The sequence below is a fragment of the Lentinus tigrinus genome, assembly GCF_003813185.1.
Source record: "Lentinus tigrinus ALCF2SS1-7 unplaced genomic scaffold L226scaffold_9, whole genome shotgun sequence".
In the NCBI taxonomy this organism is placed as follows: domain Eukaryota; kingdom Fungi; phylum Basidiomycota; class Agaricomycetes; order Polyporales; family Polyporaceae; genus Lentinus; species Lentinus tigrinus.
The window spans coordinates 1,135,390-1,151,900 of record NW_027137918.1 but is presented as its reverse complement, the minus strand read 5'-3'; the positions used below and the strand labels follow the sequence as shown (position 1 = coordinate 1,151,900).

General features: G+C 55.0%; 6 protein-coding genes and 1 non-coding gene across 7 annotated transcripts; 2 read left to right on the top strand and 5 right to left on the bottom strand.

Annotated features, from left to right (window-relative positions):
• Window positions 1-640: 640 nt before the first annotated feature.
• Window positions 641-2,264, top strand: L226DRAFT_461181 (phosphoglycerate mutase-like protein; the record flags this gene model as incomplete). Its single annotated transcript, XM_067675635.1, has 8 exons — window positions 641-763; window positions 821-1,085; window positions 1,143-1,198; window positions 1,257-1,389; window positions 1,485-1,643; window positions 1,718-1,882; window positions 1,949-2,112; window positions 2,184-2,264. The coding sequence occupies 8 exons, from the start codon at window positions 641-643 to the stop codon at window positions 2,262-2,264; spliced, it is 1,146 nt and encodes a 381-aa protein (XP_067536721.1).
• A 695-nt stretch (window positions 2,265-2,959) lies between these two features.
• On the top strand, window positions 2,960-4,844 carry L226DRAFT_461627 (cytochrome P450; the record flags this gene model as incomplete). Its single annotated transcript, XM_067675670.1, has 9 exons — window positions 2,960-3,011; window positions 3,069-3,198; window positions 3,266-3,454; window positions 3,520-3,784; window positions 3,840-3,963; window positions 4,026-4,039; window positions 4,097-4,368; window positions 4,435-4,707; window positions 4,775-4,844. 9 exons carry the CDS (start codon window positions 2,960-2,962, stop codon window positions 4,842-4,844), a joined length of 1,389 nt encoding a protein of 462 aa, XP_067536720.1.
• Window positions 4,845-5,006: 162 nt separating this feature from the next.
• L226DRAFT_552522 (PCI-domain-containing protein) lies at window positions 5,007-7,188 on the bottom strand. The gene is made up of 7 exons (XM_067682872.1): window positions 6,980-7,188; window positions 6,609-6,913; window positions 6,137-6,556; window positions 5,877-6,077; window positions 5,598-5,816; window positions 5,419-5,528; window positions 5,007-5,358 (listed from the first exon to the last, which is right to left on the bottom strand). Exons 1-7 carry the CDS (start codon window positions 7,107-7,109, stop codon window positions 5,262-5,264), a joined length of 1,482 nt encoding a protein of 493 aa, XP_067536719.1. The 5' UTR covers window positions 7,110-7,188; the 3' UTR covers window positions 5,007-5,261.
• Window positions 7,189-7,511: 323 nt separating this feature from the next.
• L226DRAFT_507004 (cytochrome P450) lies at window positions 7,512-9,605 on the bottom strand (the record flags this gene model as incomplete). Its single annotated transcript, XM_067678109.1, has 9 exons — window positions 7,512-7,620; window positions 7,683-8,015; window positions 8,074-8,345; window positions 8,400-8,413; window positions 8,469-8,604; window positions 8,652-8,916; window positions 8,984-9,172; window positions 9,223-9,358; window positions 9,410-9,605. The coding sequence occupies 9 exons, from the start codon at window positions 9,603-9,605 to the stop codon at window positions 7,512-7,514; spliced, it is 1,650 nt and encodes a 549-aa protein (XP_067536718.1).
• Window positions 9,606-10,324: 719 nt separating this feature from the next.
• Window positions 10,325-12,530, bottom strand: L226DRAFT_507001 (cytochrome P450). The gene is made up of 11 exons (XM_067678108.1): window positions 12,502-12,530; window positions 12,221-12,445; window positions 12,042-12,171; window positions 11,791-11,979; window positions 11,473-11,737; window positions 11,282-11,405; window positions 11,208-11,221; window positions 10,883-11,154; window positions 10,693-10,821; window positions 10,491-10,634; window positions 10,325-10,430 (listed from the first exon to the last, which is right to left on the bottom strand). Exons 2-11 carry the CDS (start codon window positions 12,426-12,428, stop codon window positions 10,334-10,336), a joined length of 1,572 nt encoding a protein of 523 aa, XP_067536717.1. The 5' UTR covers window positions 12,429-12,445; window positions 12,502-12,530; the 3' UTR covers window positions 10,325-10,333.
• A 1,223-nt stretch (window positions 12,531-13,753) lies between these two features.
• On the bottom strand, window positions 13,754-13,825 carry L226DRAFT_t93. The gene has a single exon. It is a non-coding gene; the product is annotated as a tRNA-Ala (tRNA).
• L226DRAFT_534193 (DUF125-domain-containing protein) lies at window positions 13,820-15,470 on the bottom strand. Its single transcript, XM_067680614.1, has 2 exons — window positions 15,168-15,470; window positions 13,820-14,729 (listed from the first exon to the last, which is right to left on the bottom strand). The coding sequence occupies exons 1-2, from the start codon at window positions 15,401-15,403 to the stop codon at window positions 13,967-13,969; spliced, it is 999 nt and encodes a 332-aa protein (XP_067536716.1). The 5' UTR covers window positions 15,404-15,470; the 3' UTR covers window positions 13,820-13,966.
• Window positions 15,471-16,511: the final 1,041 nt, after the last annotated feature.

Here is a 16,511-nt window from a genome sequence, read left to right as displayed (position 1 = left end):
AACGCGCGGGTACAAGAATTCAATTGGCTCATCCTAGTCTAAAGCAGGCTTCCCAAGGGCCCGACGTCCAGTTGACTCCAGCCGCACTCGGTGCGTCCACAGGGCTATGACGTGCTACTCGCAATAACAAGATCCGCCGGGCGACAGACACGGCCCTTACACAATGTCCGGCCGCACTCACTCCCGCGTACTTCCGCGTACTGGAGCGCGGTCGGCGCGCCCAGCGCCGCCGCGAACGGTCGTTCCAGTCGTTCCCTCGCTGTCCAAAGCTTGACACCTCGCGACACTACCTTGGAACGCCTGACCAGTGAAGCATTCAATACGTGTGGATACGTGTGGTCCAGCTCTGGCGCTTTGTGGAATTTGACAGTTTGACATATGTTGTCCGTCAGGAGAAGCGACCAGGTCCTGGGATACTTGTTGCCGACGCTGCGAATCCCGACCGTATGGAGCGTTGGATTTGCGGAGGCCATGGACGATTGCTCAGCTCATCAGCGCAGGTGACGGCTGTGTGCCCGATGACACCTGCGACAGACTGATCGTCGGGAAACGTAGGTCTCCTATAAAAGCGCAGGCGCGGTTGCACCACGGGGGTCGACGAACTCTTGTAGTAGTCTCACCTCTGCTTCACTGCTCCTCCATGGTGAACGCCAGCACTCTTCTCGGAATCGTCCTCCTGGCGCGTCACGGTGACCGTCTGGAGTTCTTCCAGGACCCACTCACCTACGACCCTGCGGAGACCTTCCTAACCCCCCTCGGAAGCGTGCGCCGTCTTCCATGTCTCCTGCACGTATACTGAGTGCTGACTCTCGTGTACTAGGTCCAAGAGCAGCAGCTCGGGCAGTTCCTCCGCTCGACCTACCTCGATCCCGCCTCGCCCACATTCATCAACGGCGTCCAGACAGAAATCGCAGACATCAACCAACTGATCGTTCGCGCAGATGCTGCCGGAGAAGGTTCCGTCATCTTGAACTCTGTGCAAGGGCTCCTGCAGGGCCTTTACCCACCTACCTCGGACAACAACATAACCCTAGCCAACGGGACTACTGTCATCGCCCCTCTCGGCGGGTACCAGTACATCCCCGGTATGTCTGATGATTGCTACTGCATTCGTCTGGTAGCTCACGCGATGTGGCTTGTAGTCGAGAGCGTTGAGCCCAATGAAGATATATCGCTCAACAGCTTCACGTCGTGCCCCGTATGTCTCAGACCAGATCACATTAAACCTTAAGCTCACATGTGTCAAACTCTCGTAGGTATTCGATAACCACATCTCTGCCTTCTACTCGTCAGCGCCATTCCTCGCGGAAGCGCAGGAGGCCCAACCCTTTCTGGAGCAGTTGCAACCTTTCCTCGACAATCGGTCTATTGACTTTACAAATATGGTGAGTTACGATCATTTCTGTACCTCAATCTCGCAGCTAACAGGCTTCGCAGTTCAACGTGAGTACGCGTACCTATCCTCGGCGATCGGAAGCTCTGAGCGTTTCCCCAGATCTTTGACTTCGTGAATGTTCAATCCATCCACAATGCAACGTTCCTTCAAGAGCTTCCAGACACGTTCGCCGAGCAAGCATACTTCTTCGCCAATTTCCACGAGAACGGCGTCTTCACCGATCCTTCCCCAAGCGGCATCGGCAATAGTGCGTATACATTGCGTTGCGCCACTCGCGAGTAGCACTACATCATCGGTTGCTCACACCCCTGCACCTACTAGTTGCCATCAGGACCGTCCTCCCTTCGATATTTACTTCGCTCACCCGTATCGCGAACACCAGCGACACGCTCAAAATCGCGCTGAACGAGATTAGCTACAAGCCGTTCATCAGTTTCTTCAACGTGACCGAGGCCACAACCGCTGATCCAAGCCTCGCGGGGATCGGTGCGTCATTCCATGCTTTGTTCCGATGCGCTGAACTTGGCAAATCTTGACCCGGATCATCCGCAGTCGACTATGCCTCTGTAATGGCGCTCGAACTGCACGGTGACGGAACATCTGAACCAACTGTCAACGCACGTTTCAAGAACGGGACCACCGACGCTTCCCTTCACGATATCACGCTCTTTGGCCAGCAATCTGTACCTCTCTCCCAGTTCATCTCCGCACTTGCGGTCAGTCATCCACTCTTCTCCTCTAACTTTGCTCTCCTGGAGTTCTAGCTCACGCGTGTCATTGATCGCAGGGATCTGCTGTGAACTCGACTCAGCAATGGTGCACGGTTTGCAACCAGACGACGCTTCGGGGCTGTTCAGTGTTCCAGTAACAAAAACGCACATGATCATAGGTTACCTCATTGTCGTTTGTCTCGTTGTAATGGGAACCCGTAGTGTTCACTGCCAATGCTGACATGATCGCGGCCCCAGAACGTGCATGGATCGAGAAGTGTCGCCATACTCAACACGGCCCTACGTCCGCGGTGACGCGCTTTGCGTAATGCAATGGTACACGGCCGCAACAAGCGACGTTGATTGGCCCAAGCGAGCTTGTGCAAAGGTAAAGTGTGCCCCATATACGTTGGCACTAACAAGCGCACGTGGTCTAGACCTAGTAGCCCACAGATCCGCTGGCCAGTACACCGCCAGAAATCAGTCACAAACCCCGGACGGAGCATGTTCGTTTCCGTGCTCGGCGGCGTCCGTCGCGAACACGCGGGCAGTGAAGCTGCTTGGTACCCTCATCTCCCACACGGAGCATCAGCCTTGATGGCTTGCAGCGTCCAGTTGTGTTTAGACGGCGTACAAGTTCGCCATATAATGAGGTGTGTCCACAGCCCAATCTGAGTCGCCAGCTAGCATCATGGAGCTCACCCCCGCAACAGTCCCCTCGCTTACGACGTTCATCCTTGCTATTCCCATTTTCCTCTATGTGCTCTCTGTCGTCAGTTGGAGAGCACGTTCCCGTGGACGACCGCTCCCTCCTGGGCCCAACCGTCTGCCAATCGTCGGGAACTTGTTCAACATGCCGAAGGTTCATCCCTGGCTGATTTACCGCGACCTTTGCTCAAAATACGGTGTGTGCTCACAGTCAGCCATCCGACCTATACCCTCTGCTTATGCTTTTTTCAAAGGCGACATCCTCCACTTCCGCATACTCGGGCATTCCACCGTCATCCTGGGCAGCGCAGAGATCATGACCCAGTACCTCGACAAGCGCTCCGCAAACACCTCCGACCGGAAGCAAACGCCACTGATTGAGCTGTGCGTACCCCACCCAAGCATGACCAGAGTCACAAGTCGTCCGAAACGCTGACTGTCAAACGCACAGCACTGGCGGTGGACTAAACTTTGGACACCTGCCATACGGCACCTGGTGGAGACGTCATCGGAGGGCGTTCTGGCAACATTTCAACCCGAGCGCCGTCGCGCAGTACGAGTCCTACCAACATGCGATGGCCCACAAGCTCGTTGGCGATATTTTGAGAGACCCACTGCGCCTCCCGCAACACCTCCAATTGTGCGCACTCTCCTGCCCCTTTCTTTATTTACGTTAACCTCCGACTGAAATGCGATTGTTCGCAGCAACTTCAACGCCACGCTGATGAAGCTATTGTACAATATTGACGTGAACGGAGACGACGACAAACACCTCGCGATTGTCGACGCCGCTCTCTCCGGTGCCCCGCAGGGTGGCGTTCCCGGCAAGTTCCTCATCCGCTACTTCCCCTTCCTGCGGTACATACCCGACTTCCTCCCTGGCGCCGGGTTCCAGAAGCAGTTTGCTCGGTGGCAGAGCACGGCTAATGCCTTGAAGAACGTTCCCTTCGAACACGTCAAGGCGTTCTTGGTGAGTCGGCTTGACTCTCGTTGATTATGATATTCGGCTGACAGATCGGTAGGAGCACGACGGGCAGGAGTCCATCATCGGAAGGCTGCTCGATGCCCTGGCGAGTTCTCGCGCTGGTCAAATGTCGGTCGCCGAGGAGGAAGAGCTGATCAAGAATGTCGGCGCTATATCCTTCGACGGTATGTGCGCGATCCAGCTCGCTTCCAGCAGCAGCAGAACTGACACCTCGGCTTCTGAACAGCCGGTGCAGACACGGTCAGTAAGAGGTCCGATGATCGTGGACTGTCGGGCTAACATTCTATCCCCTCGCAGACCATCTCGACACTTCAAGCTGCCCTCCTCGCTCTATGCCTCTACCCCGATGTACTGAGGAAGGTGCAAGCTGAGCTGGACACGGTTGTTGGGCCGAATCGCCTCCCTGACTTCTCAGATTCGAGCGCCCTCGTCTACCTGAACGCGGTCATCAAGGAGACCTTCCGCTGGTTCAACGTCGTCCCGCTCGGCGTCCCACACTGCACCACCGCCGACGATGAGCTGAACGGATACTTCATTCCCAAGGGGACAGTGCTCCTCCCGAACGTCTGGTATGTACACGCTGTTCCACTCTGCACTCCTCAATCTGACTCGTGTTGCTCACTATCTTCACGTAGGGTGTGCATGCACGATCCGGAGGTGTACGACAACCCGCACGAGTTCCGTCCGGAGCGCTTCATCAAGGACGGACAGCTCGACGCCGGCGCTCGCGACCCGTACGAATACGTCTTCGGGTTCGGAAGACGCATATGCCCAGGAAGGCACTACGCCGAAGCCGTGATCTTCATCAACCTGGCCTCCATCCTCCACCTCTTCGACGTCAGCGCGCCTCGTGCGCGGAACGAGCAGCCCATTGTGCACGAGATGCGGGCAAGCGATGGCTATCTGTTGTACGTGCCACCCTCGTCCCCCTGTGTTCGTAGTTCTTTTGCTTACGCATCTGCTTCAACGTGACAGGTATCCTGAACGCTGCCTGTTCACTATCAAGCCTCGTTCGGCAGAGGTTGAGTCGTTGATCTTGGGCTAGGTCCGTTTCTCACAAAGGCATGACAATTGGGCAATAAGGGTATTCAGGCTGGTGTGTCAAGATGCCGTTGGATGTTTACGTATGTATGCCAGTGTTCGCTTTCCGGAGAATGTATAAGTCCTTTCTCATCGCGCTTCATCAAAACATGGATCATAGCTGGTTAGTCCGCAAATTGGCGCTGAGATAAGGACCGTCCATAACCACCGTGAAAGCGTAACCAACATTGGAGAGGAACATCATGTATCGCACAGTCACACAGTGGAAGCACATTGGACGAAGTGTAAAGACAACGAAATGATACATCAGATAGGGTGCGTGGTAATTCTACATGTTGTCAAAGAGCAAACAGCGAGATCATGTCATCAAAGCTACAAGTTCTTTCGTACTCATCCTAGTATATACTCCACTCCTCAGCACTCAGTAGTCACCAGAGAGGAGCTCACTTGGGTGGGTCATGATGTGGTGCATGCCGCCCTGTCCCTTCGGGGCCTTGACGACAAGGTCGGCCTGTTGCCTGTGAACCCGTGAACAGCGTTAGTTCCAAGTGAACAGAGAAGGAAGAAACGGAACGCACAATCGCATCCGCAACAGGAGCTTCCGGTTTGCAGCTTGCATGTCCTGGCCCGACTTGATAGCTTTGGCAAATAGAGCCGAGCGCTGGTCGGTCTCCTTCGCCTTCAGAATCTACACGAGATATGGGCGATGTCAGCACCTCACGCATACGGACACAGAGAAAGGGAACACGAGACGCGCCTTGTTCTGCCTGTCGACGCGCGCCTTGATCTCGCCAGACTGGATAAGCGAGACGACCTGCTGCTCGAGTTCCTCAACGGACCACCCGAATGCCTGGCTCATGCGCTCCAGGCGGATCGACGAGAAGGGCTGGAAGTACTGCACGAGGGCCTTGCTCCGAATCAGGTTCGTCAGCGGAAGCATGTGCGAATAGAGGTGCACATCGAGGGAGTGACGTGCCTACAAGGTGGACGCGTCAGCGGAAGCCGCACGGGACATTATGCACAACGCGGGACTCACAGTGTATCGGTCGAGGATCTCGAGGACAGTCTTGAAGCGGTTGCTGATGTATGCTTCAAGCAGCTCACGGACGTACGGCTCTTGCTCGATGTACATACCAAAGGTGTCATTGTCGAGCACCTGGGAGCGGATCGCGGGCCGAGGGAATGTCGCGAGAGCACAAAGGGTGGCATATATCGCAATGTCTCCCGGGGCCATCAGCTGCGATGTGTACTCATTATCAGCTATACTAAGAGGAGAGGTGAAAATATGTCCCATACCTTGCCAAACCAATCCTCCAGCCCCTTCGGAGACCCAACCTTGAGGAACGACTGCGCCGCCTTGTCGTAGTTTCCCTGACCCAGGTGCGAGATGGCAGTGGCAAGGTCAAGCTTGCTCGTCACCTTCTCTCGCTCGGCGTGCCGTTTCTCCTTGTTTGCTTGCGCTGCGCCTGCGGGTGCCTGGGGCCCGGAGGGTTGCCGTACGTTTGTCGCGGAGTCAAGGGCAGCCTCGGCTTTGAAGACGTACGTGCCAATGTGCGAGTAGCTGCGCTGCTCCATGAGGAGCTCGAGGACGGACATGCACATCTCAAGCACATGCTGGCTCGTCGTACAGAACTCACGGGATTTGGTGTAGTGCTTGAGAGAGGAGGCTTGCTCGCCGACCGCGCGGTAGAAGTCACCGAGGTCACGATGTGCCAACTAACCAGCAAGTTCACATTCCGCCTGAACGAGTAAGCAGCATATCACGTACCCTGATGCTCTCCTTGATCATGTTGCTCGTGTATGTCTTCAGATCTACCTCCAGCTTTGTCCTCTCGGCCACATTCTTCGCATTCGTATCGTCTATCCATTTCTGATCGAGTGTGGCAATCGCGCTCAACTCAGGGATCTCCTCCGGTACTTCTTGGTGTGCTCGCTCGTATGCGGCAAAGACGTTGCGGTACAGGGTGGTGTCACGGCCCTTGAGAGCCTCCTTGACGGCGAGCTGCAGGGCCTGTGGCGCGAGTGTCGGGCAGACGGACATGATGTGCAATAGATGGTCGACATAGCTTCTTCCTGAACGTTTCACGCAAGACGTTCGCGATGACTAGGACACCATGAAGCTCGACTGGGTCGACTAACCTGAGTATCCGCTGATGTACGCCTCGAGCTCAAACGGGTGCGCGTCATCCACAACCACTTTTGGCCGCTTCCCAATGGCTTTGGCCGTGTAGGCCTGAGCATATTCCTCATCCATCATATCGACCTCCATGCTGTGTTTCGAGGCAAGGTTTGTAGTATTTGAGATGGACGGGGAGAATGGAGTGATGGTCTCGAGACGGTGGTGGTCGATATCGACTCGAGGACGCGTCCGAGTATACGGGCGCCAGGACTTTGCCGCGGCAATGACGCCCATGTCCTCGCGAGCAGCCTCAGCCTCCTGCTAGTATTGTTGCAGATATCCAACTCAGAGCAATATTCAGATTATCTTGTAGGCCTTTCGTGCAATCCTCGCACATGCAAGCCGCCATCCCGGTTGGTCTCCAGGCTGAGGGGAGCTAAGCAGTGCGTCAATTTCCGACTGTTCAGAAGTGCCATTACTAGGTCTGAGTGCATGGTGAGCTCAAGTTTGCTAGAGGGCGATGCCTGTGTCTATCTAGAAGTTGATTGACATTCAGGAATATAACTCTTTCGGCTGGCACTCCAATCTCGCAGAATCTCTAATCAACCGTTCAGATTCAGGAGAGCGAGGCGTGATGGTGCATCGACAGTCTTGTGGGTGCCTTCAATACATTCTTCGTGAGTCACCATGAACGAGGCTTGCCTCAAGCCAAGTAGGACGTACGCTAGGAGACCATCGGTGGTATCTGGAGTAATCTTGACAGGGACTCCGTCTTCGTCTATTGGCGGGGATATGTCGAAGGTGTGGAGAACTGCCGCGACATTGATGAACAGAGCAGACTCTGCGAAGTATCGACCGGGGCAAATCCTGTCGAAATTCGTCAAGGCTATCTGTAATATGGTACCGTCACGGGAGATCTTGACCCACCTTCGCCCGAACCCGAACGTGAATTGGAACGGATCCCGAGTGCTAACGTCCAACTTCCCATCCCTTATGAATCTCTCTGGACGAAAGACATCCGGATCGCGGTACACCTCAGGATCGTGCATGCAAGCCCTGGTACGACAAGGGTGAGTTCGAGCGTCACAGCCCAGAGACGGTTCTGTCCACTGACCAAACGTTCGGCATTAGGACTGTTCCCTTCGGGATGAAGTACCCGCGAAGCTCGTCGTCCTCAATCGTGCAATGTGGTACGCCAAGCGGAGTAACCGGGATCCACCGGGACGCCTCTCTGATGATCGCGTTCACGTATACGAGCGAGTCCTTATCGCTGAAATTCGGCAGCCGCGCCGGGCCAACGACAGCATCCAGCTCGGCCTGAGCGTTCTTGAGCACCTCAGGGTAGAGACTCATGGCGAGGAATATGGTTTGGAGCGTCGAGAACGTCTACTCGGTCGAGAATGAATGGTCAATGCAGGTGTGAGCCTGGGATGTATTCACCGTATCGGATCCAGCTAGTACATCAGAGTGAGGTTCGCTCCCGAAGCTAACAGAGCGATGAAGACACACCTTCAAATGCGACAGCTGCGACGTCTTTAACAATTTCCTCTTCTTCTGCCAGTGCAGATTTTTCCACGTCTGAGTGCCAGACCCCGGACAGCAAGTCACCGACGATGCACCGCACGCCTTCCTGCCGTTCCTGTGCCTCGGACAGTTGATTGCACAACGTTACTTGCAAGGACAAGCACTCACCATGGCCTCTTTCACACGAGCTACAGGTGCATTCCAGAGGTCCTCCGATGCAGCTCGCCATGCCGCGAATCGTTTCTGGAACCCAGCGCCAGGAAACCAGTGGGGCAGGTACCGCAGGAACGGGAGGACTTCGACGAGATACCGCCCGGGTAAGAGCCCTTCAGCGACACCTTCTACCACTTGTTCGGCCTTGGCAATGTATTCGTCGTTCTCACCGGAAACTTGAATGCCATATAGCATCTCCATGAGAGCAGCCGAGAAGGTGCTAGGAACCCGGCGAGACGGTCAAATTCATCAGTACGCCAGTCGGGTTTTGTCAAGGGACGACTTACTATCGTATATGAGCCTCAAAACGCACGGGATCTTGGAGTAACCGCTCTAGGAACCTGACAACCATAGTCCTCTGGGCCGGATAGTACTTTGCAATCGCCTGAGGACGGAAGTGCTGCCAAAATGCACGCCGGTGGCGCCTCCACCAGTTCCCATACGGCATGAATCCGAAGCTCACGTCGGCACCTGTGCTGCGAGACATTCAGTGTGCTGAGAAGGGAACGCAAGTCTACACCCTCACAGTTCTATCAATACGCTTTCCTTGCGGTCAGCAGTAGTGGCGGAAGACTTGTCGAGGTACTCCATGATGGTTTCAGCGTCTCCAAGTACCACAATGTGGTCATTGAGAACCCTGAAGTGCATGACATCTCCTGTATCTTGTCGTCAGAGTTCAAGCCCACGCTCCCCACCGAAGATGACGAACATACCGTATATAGCGCTCAGCTCCTTGAACCCGAGCCACTGCTTGAACTTCGGGATATTCAACATGTTCCCTATCATAGGAAGACCGGGAGGGCCGGGGGGTAAGGGTAGCCCGCGCGAGCGGGATCGCCATGAAAGATACGACCTGACACAAAGCAGGACCGCCGTGCCTAAGACTATAGCAATAAGTATAGGTAGCATGTCTGGGTCCAGGACTGAGTGAGCGACGTCGCCTAGGACTCAGGAGGGGATGTTTCACTCACCAGCGGGTTAAGCAGTATATTATGGATAGACCGGCCGCTCTAGAGCCGCCAATGGGGGTATCAGCTGGTAGGAATCTGTCAGTACGTGTACGGAACCTTGACTGTGGAGTCGTCCACTTTGCCCGGATAAGCATAGTTCAGCGTCGCGATTCAGGGCAGCCAGACGCTGCAAGAAGACGGATACGCGCACGACGGTGAGACCGCGTGCGCTACCTACTGACTCGAGCAGTGAGGTAAGTCTCGGTCGCTGTATATTGCACACTCAATCTGAAAGGCGTGGCTCATATGAAGAACAGTTCTGCCAGGCTGGCCATGCGGGCGGACAATGCCTTGGCGCAAGCGAGCGAGGCGAAGTGGAAAGGGTGAGGGTGACGTCCAAGCTGGGTCAGCATAAAGGCATCCGTTGGAAGGAGTCCGTGATACGCCCGATCATTCACATAAAGCTTTCTAGGTGAGGAGGCATCGATGCTATGTTGAACCTCATTCGACGCGATACCGTGCGCATGCACACGGACACAAGGTTCTGAGACGAACCACATTCACAAGCGTGTGACAGCTCCGACTCAGGAGCAGAACGCAAAACACGTCTCCACCAGTAATAGGACAGGTTGAAAGGAAGGCAACTTTGATAACATACCAAACCGTTACAGGCGGCATCATATTTCGTTACGTACAGAGTGCTGCCAGTGCTTCGTGTCCCATGATCAACGATGCTGCTTCCGGAGATCGAGGCTTGATAATGCACTGCACGTTCTCAGGGTAGCTGTGCGAGAGTACACAGAAGTCAGCAGTATCTACGAGACGGCACATGCGCCATGCTTACGACAGCAGCCCATCCGTCATGTCAGGGACAACCTTGATAGGCTGTTCGTGCTCGTCGAGGGGAGGAGTGATATCGAATGTGTGGAGGACAGACGCGACATTGATAAATAACGAGTCCTCGGCGAAATGTCTCCCCGGACAGATACTGTCAGGTGCATGAAGGTAAGCAATGGCTCAGAGCGACTGCAGAATTACTATCTTACCGCCTTCCGAAACCGAAGACAAAGTTTACCGGATCGCGGATGGAGGGGTCGAGCTTTCCGTCGCGGATGAAGCGTTCAGGATGAAACTCATCCGGGTTCACGTATACTTCTGGGTCGTGCATACAAGCCCTGTGCAGAGTGTGAAGTTCATGAGGCAGCGGAGGGCCACGAAGAGCTGCACTCGGCTTACCAAATGTTGGGTAACAGGAGTGTACCTTCCGGGATGAAGTATCCGTGGAACTCATCATCCTTGAGCATGCGATGCGGGATTGATAGTGGAACGACGTTGTACCATCGAAGGGCCTCCTTGATCAGAGCGTTGACGTACACCAGACCATCACGATCATCGAAGTCTGGAAGGCGGTGCGGACCAACGACAGCATCCAGCTCAGCATGAGCTTTATCCATGACTTCAGGGTGCAGCGAAATGGCGAGGAAAACGGTCTGAAGCGCGGAGAAGGTCTGAACCGCCCGGAATGGTGAGATCATGATGCCGAAGTACAGATTACGCGTACCGTGTCCGATCCACCTGTATGAGTGCGCCAGTCCGTCAGCAAATAGTCTGGTGCCCCTAGCACTGGCGCTGTACCTTCGATAGCGATGACTGCGACGTTCTTAATTACGTCTTCGACATCTTCTGCAGGTGTTCCATCCGCACCCGATCCGGTTGTGAGCAGGCGGCCAACCACTGAATGGTTTGCATTGCCTCGATCCTGGTATCCAGCGCGGCCCGGGAGGTTTAATTGGCAACAAAGCAATGGTGCGCAGCGCAGTACTTACAAGGCTCTGCTTGACATAAGCAAACGGTTCGTTCTTCAACGCGAGTCCAGCGGCACGCCACCTGGCGAAGTCCTTCTGGAATCCGGCACCGGGTACCCAGGCTGGCAGGTGCCGCAAGAAAGGGAGGAATTCGACCATGTACTTGCCGGGAACAAGACCTTGAGAGAGACCTTCGAGCGTAGCATCAACCTTCGATATGTATTGATCATCCTTCTCTGCAGCATCGATGTCGTATATGATCTTCAGTATCGATGAAGCGAACGTACTATACGACCGTTGATATGAAAAGCACGGGATATATACCAAGGGGCCACGTACTATCGAATATGCTCCTTGAAGTGAGAAGAATCCTTAAGAAGGAGCGCGAGGAACCTTCGAGCAGTATTGCGCTGCACGTCCCGGTACTCTAGCACAGCACGTGCTGTGAAGTGCTGCCAGAACATGCGGCGATGCTGACGCCAGCGTTGCCCATGGGGATGGAACGTGAAGGTCATGTCGTGGCCTGTGCTGAAATCGTGAAGACGATCAGCATTGGAGTATCATGCAGTGCCCTGTCCAGCCGAACTTACAGGTCGACGAGGATACTATCCTTCCGGTCCGACGTTATCGCTGATCGCTTCTCTAGAAGCTCGTCGATGACATCTGCCGTGTTCAGAGCGACCATATGTTGCCCAAGGATATTGACATGCACAATATTTCCTGTGAGGTTGGTCAGACGGAGCGATGTAGGACTAAGAAGCGAGCTGACCATGGATCAAAGATAGGTCACGATATCCTATCCAGGGCTTGGACTTCGGGGCGTTGAACAAGTTGCCAACCAGTGGGAGACCTCTAGGGCCGGGGGGCAAGCGTGCGCCACCCGTTCGGGACCTCCACCTGATCCAAGAGCGAAGGTAGAGAGCCAGTGCGAATATGAGGACTGAAATAAGGGTCTGAGGTTGCACTTGAGTGAACATAGTGATTCTGCAGGCGACTGGGTAGAAAGTCAACGAGGAATGAGGGGAAGGAAGGAGCAAGTTTATACTCGACCGACACAAACTTCAAACTTTAATCGCCGGAGGTATCACGCGGGAGGATGAGGACAGTGATTGGAGCGAACAAAATGCACAATGCGAGCTTCGAAAGCTGTATGATGTCGTACACGTCTGTCAATCGCTGGCAGAGCGTGTCGATGTGAACACCTGTATGGTTAGTAGTATGCACCATCCGCAACCAAACGCCTCTTCTCCGGCGCAATGCTGCATTGCGTTGCGGGAAAGATCACACGGAGCTCCGCAATAACACTCGGTGGTCCTTGAGCTTGAGCATCGGTGCACCGGTGCACCGTGAGGTTCCATAGCTGACGGCTGCAATCTGCCATCCAGAACCGCACCCGGACCCCAAATCGTCAATGGACACAAAACGTACACGTACCATTTATTGAGTACCACAGTCACTGGCGTACAAAGGCGAGAACACGATGTCTCGACCACAAAGGCTCAACGTGAGTCCCTCCACATGTCTGCCTCTGCCCAGGGAGTTGAGCGAGGCTTGATCGATTGATCATGTAGCGGACGTCCTCGGAATAGCTGCGCAAGAATACATGGCAGGTGATCAGTGATGCCATAGGACGGCATACGGGAAGCGAATACGCACGATAGAAGCCCATCCGTCATCGATTCATCCCAGGGACAACCTTGATACGATGCCCATGCTCGTCCACGGTTGGGGTGGTATGCAACATCGACGCCTCGGTCAAGTGTCGCCCTGGGCAGATTCTGTCGCAGCGCAGAGCAACGATAAGCGATGTCCTACAGCGAAACAAACTTAAGCTGTCCTTGCCTTCTCCCTAAATCGAACACAAACTCAGCCGGGTCACGCACGGGTCGAGCTTGCCGTTCCGGATGAAACTCACTGTCAGGGTTCCCATAAGCCTTGGGATAGGATCCCGCATACAAGCAATATGCCCGGCTTACGGACGAAGGTGCTTCGACCGCTCATCAGATGGCAGGTAAAAGCACAGTGCCCTTCAAAACTGGGGTCACCAACTGGGTATGTCAGTCTTGTGGAAACGATGAACAATTCGAAGCCTGAGTGCTCACACGCAGATTCGCAGGGATAGTCCGTGGTCGTCCTCAACTTCACGACTTTGGACGTGACAGAACACTCCGCAGTGGGAGCAAAGCACAGGCTACTACGGTATACTTGAAAGGAACTCGGGAGTCCGATTCAGACTTTGGGCGTTAACCATACTCCTCCTCTGCTCCCTAAACAAAAACACAGCAAGATCATTGTATACCACTGGACGTTGAGGGGTTTGAACCCTCGACCTCACGCATGCAAAGCGTGCGCGCTACCACTGTGCCAAACGCCCATAAACTTGGTAAAGCTTTGAGATATTATGTCAGCATGAAGATAGCAAGCCACGAACAAGCTAAACTACAGAAAGACAGGAGAAAGACACACTATACAACGCAAGCAGTAGGTGTTTTCTAACGTGAAAGCAAAAACTGTCCTATGACTCCAGAGCGGCAACAAGGCCGTATGCCGCGGCAGCGGCGGCACCACCGACGAGCAGGGTACTGAACGCGCCCCATACATATTCTCCCGCGCCCTGACCCGCAGCACCCGTCACCCTCGCCTTGACCGCTCCAAAGATGAGCAATACAATGCCAGTCATAACGCAGGAGTAGATGAGAGCGATGCGTGCGACTGGCTCGAAGAAGTATGGAAGCAAGGGAATGAGGCCCCCCACGAGGTATCCCATCCCGATGGTGAATGCGGAGATGTACATGCGCGACGAAGGGATCTCCTCGAGGCCCTCGCCGAACTTGAGGAGGAACGCGGTGAGGCCGACGTCTTTCGCCCACCTGAGCTGGGGGCCCTCCTCCATCGTGAGCGTCGCATCGCTTGCAGTGCTTGCGCGTGTGGGCCGGGACGGGCCCTCGCCCTGCGAGCTGAATTCGACATCGCGGAGATTTGCTGCGACCTGCCGGGATACCTTCTCGTCGACGCCGACGGGACCCAGGACCGCATGCACCTCGCGTTCCATCTCTCCGTCACATGAACGGAGCACGCGCGCGGCGGTGACCTTGTGCTGGTAGCGGTAGTGGTCCCGTTCCGCCTGCGATGCGAGGAAGCCGCCGATGCCCATGGAAATAGCACCGGCAATGAGTTCGGCAATTCCGCCGAGGATAACGAGTTTCGATTCGCCGAGCGAGGAAAGACCAGCGGTGAGTGCGAATGGGACAGTCAGTCCGTCGGAGAGGCCAATCACGCTGCGGGTTTTACGAGGTCAGCATGTTGGCGGAACACAGATACGGACCAAGGTGGAAGACGCGTTGTCGTTTTTGGTTAACGCGTATCTGCTGCATAGCAAACGCCGCTTCGATCAACTCCCGCAGCATGTCTGCCCTTCTCCCACAAATGGGACGCATGCCATTGGGTCAATCGAGGAAACGTTAGCGCAACAATCGTCGACGCAGTTGAGCGGAGCAGCGACCCCAGAATCGCAGAGCGCCTTGCACGCACTGTCCCCCCCCCCTCCCTCCTTCTCGCGCAACGGCACGGGAGACGGAGACGATGCGCGAGGCCACAAGAATGCACGCTTGCAGTCCACCATTGTAGGACCTTTACCGACAGGCGACGCGGAACATCCTCAAGCGAGAAATGCACCGAGGACATGGAGGGGGAGAAGAAAGGATGGATGTACTCACACGTCGCGGACAACGTCAGGGTCAATCAGTGTGCGCTCGTCGTCGGCCTTCAGCTCCTTGCAGCAGACTCCAGAGCGCACGGGTTCGTGTCTGTCGCATTTCGCGGGTAGCGGCGCGGGCTGGGGGCATGCCGACTGGTTAATCGACCATACGGGCGGCTTGTTGCTCAACAAAGAGTCTGAGCCTCTGCGGTGGGGTAGGGGAACGGATGGTGCAGACGAAGATGGCGCGGACATGGCTGAGAGAGACGAGGAGGAAGAGACGGGGGGAAAGCAGGGAGGTAAGAAGGAGAAATGTTGCAGGTGGAAGGAATTATGAGAGTTTCTGCCACCGTATGGAGCTCCGTAATACATGAGAATCTGACGTAATCTCTGCTCTGATTGGCTGAACCCGGCAACCGGTGCGGTACCTTTTTGTACTCTCCCGCCACAGACGCGTTTGCCGACGCGTATGTCACTACGCGGCCTTTGCTGCTCTCGACAGAACCAGCACGAGCCTACCCGCCGTCCTGCTCGCACAAGGTTGCCTGAGATTGCTCGAGGACACGTCAAAGTCGAACGTGCGTTCAGGCGCAGCGACATAGACGCAGAAAACTCAAATGCAAAATTACTCTCCGGCACCGGTCCGCCTTGCTGGGCTCTTCCACGGCGGACCAGGTCGTTCATTTCTCCGCGACCTTCGTGCACGATGCTGCAGCAATGAAGCGTCTAGCACATGGGCCCTGAGGCGTGGATCATCCCACTCAATAGCCTATCTATAGAACGGAGTAAGTCCAGACGCCATATTTACCTTACAGGTCGAGTCTTCGGTAGATGTGTCCAATATTGTCTCTGTGGACTTCGTGTGATTCTCCTGCATTGGTGGTTCTTCTTCCAGCTATCTCAAAAAACGGCGTCGCTCGCTCGCCAGCCATGTGTGTGCCCGGATCACGGGAAACTCCTGCCGAACCCCCAGGCGCGTCATACCCCGCAACGCAACGCGTCCGAGCCCGTGCGTTGACTTGCGAATCTCAGCCCTACTTCACTTGCCACACAACCAAACATAACCTACTATCGCGTCCCCAGTGTTCGCTCCGACCCCAGTGTTCGCTCAAATCGCTGTACTGCACTCGTTTCCCGTGATCCGGGCGAGCGAGCGACGCCGTTCCTTGAGATAGCTGTCATGGTGCATCACGATTCACAGGAAACCCGCCATCGTTTGCCTATTCAAGAAATGATGATGAAATGGTAAGTGAAATGTTAAGCTCTATCATCCGCCGAAAGGCTGCTGAATCTCGGACGGCTGCGCCTCTCTAGGCTAAGGAAAGGTTGCGATAAAATTTCCTAAGGCTGAAAAGGTTCAAAC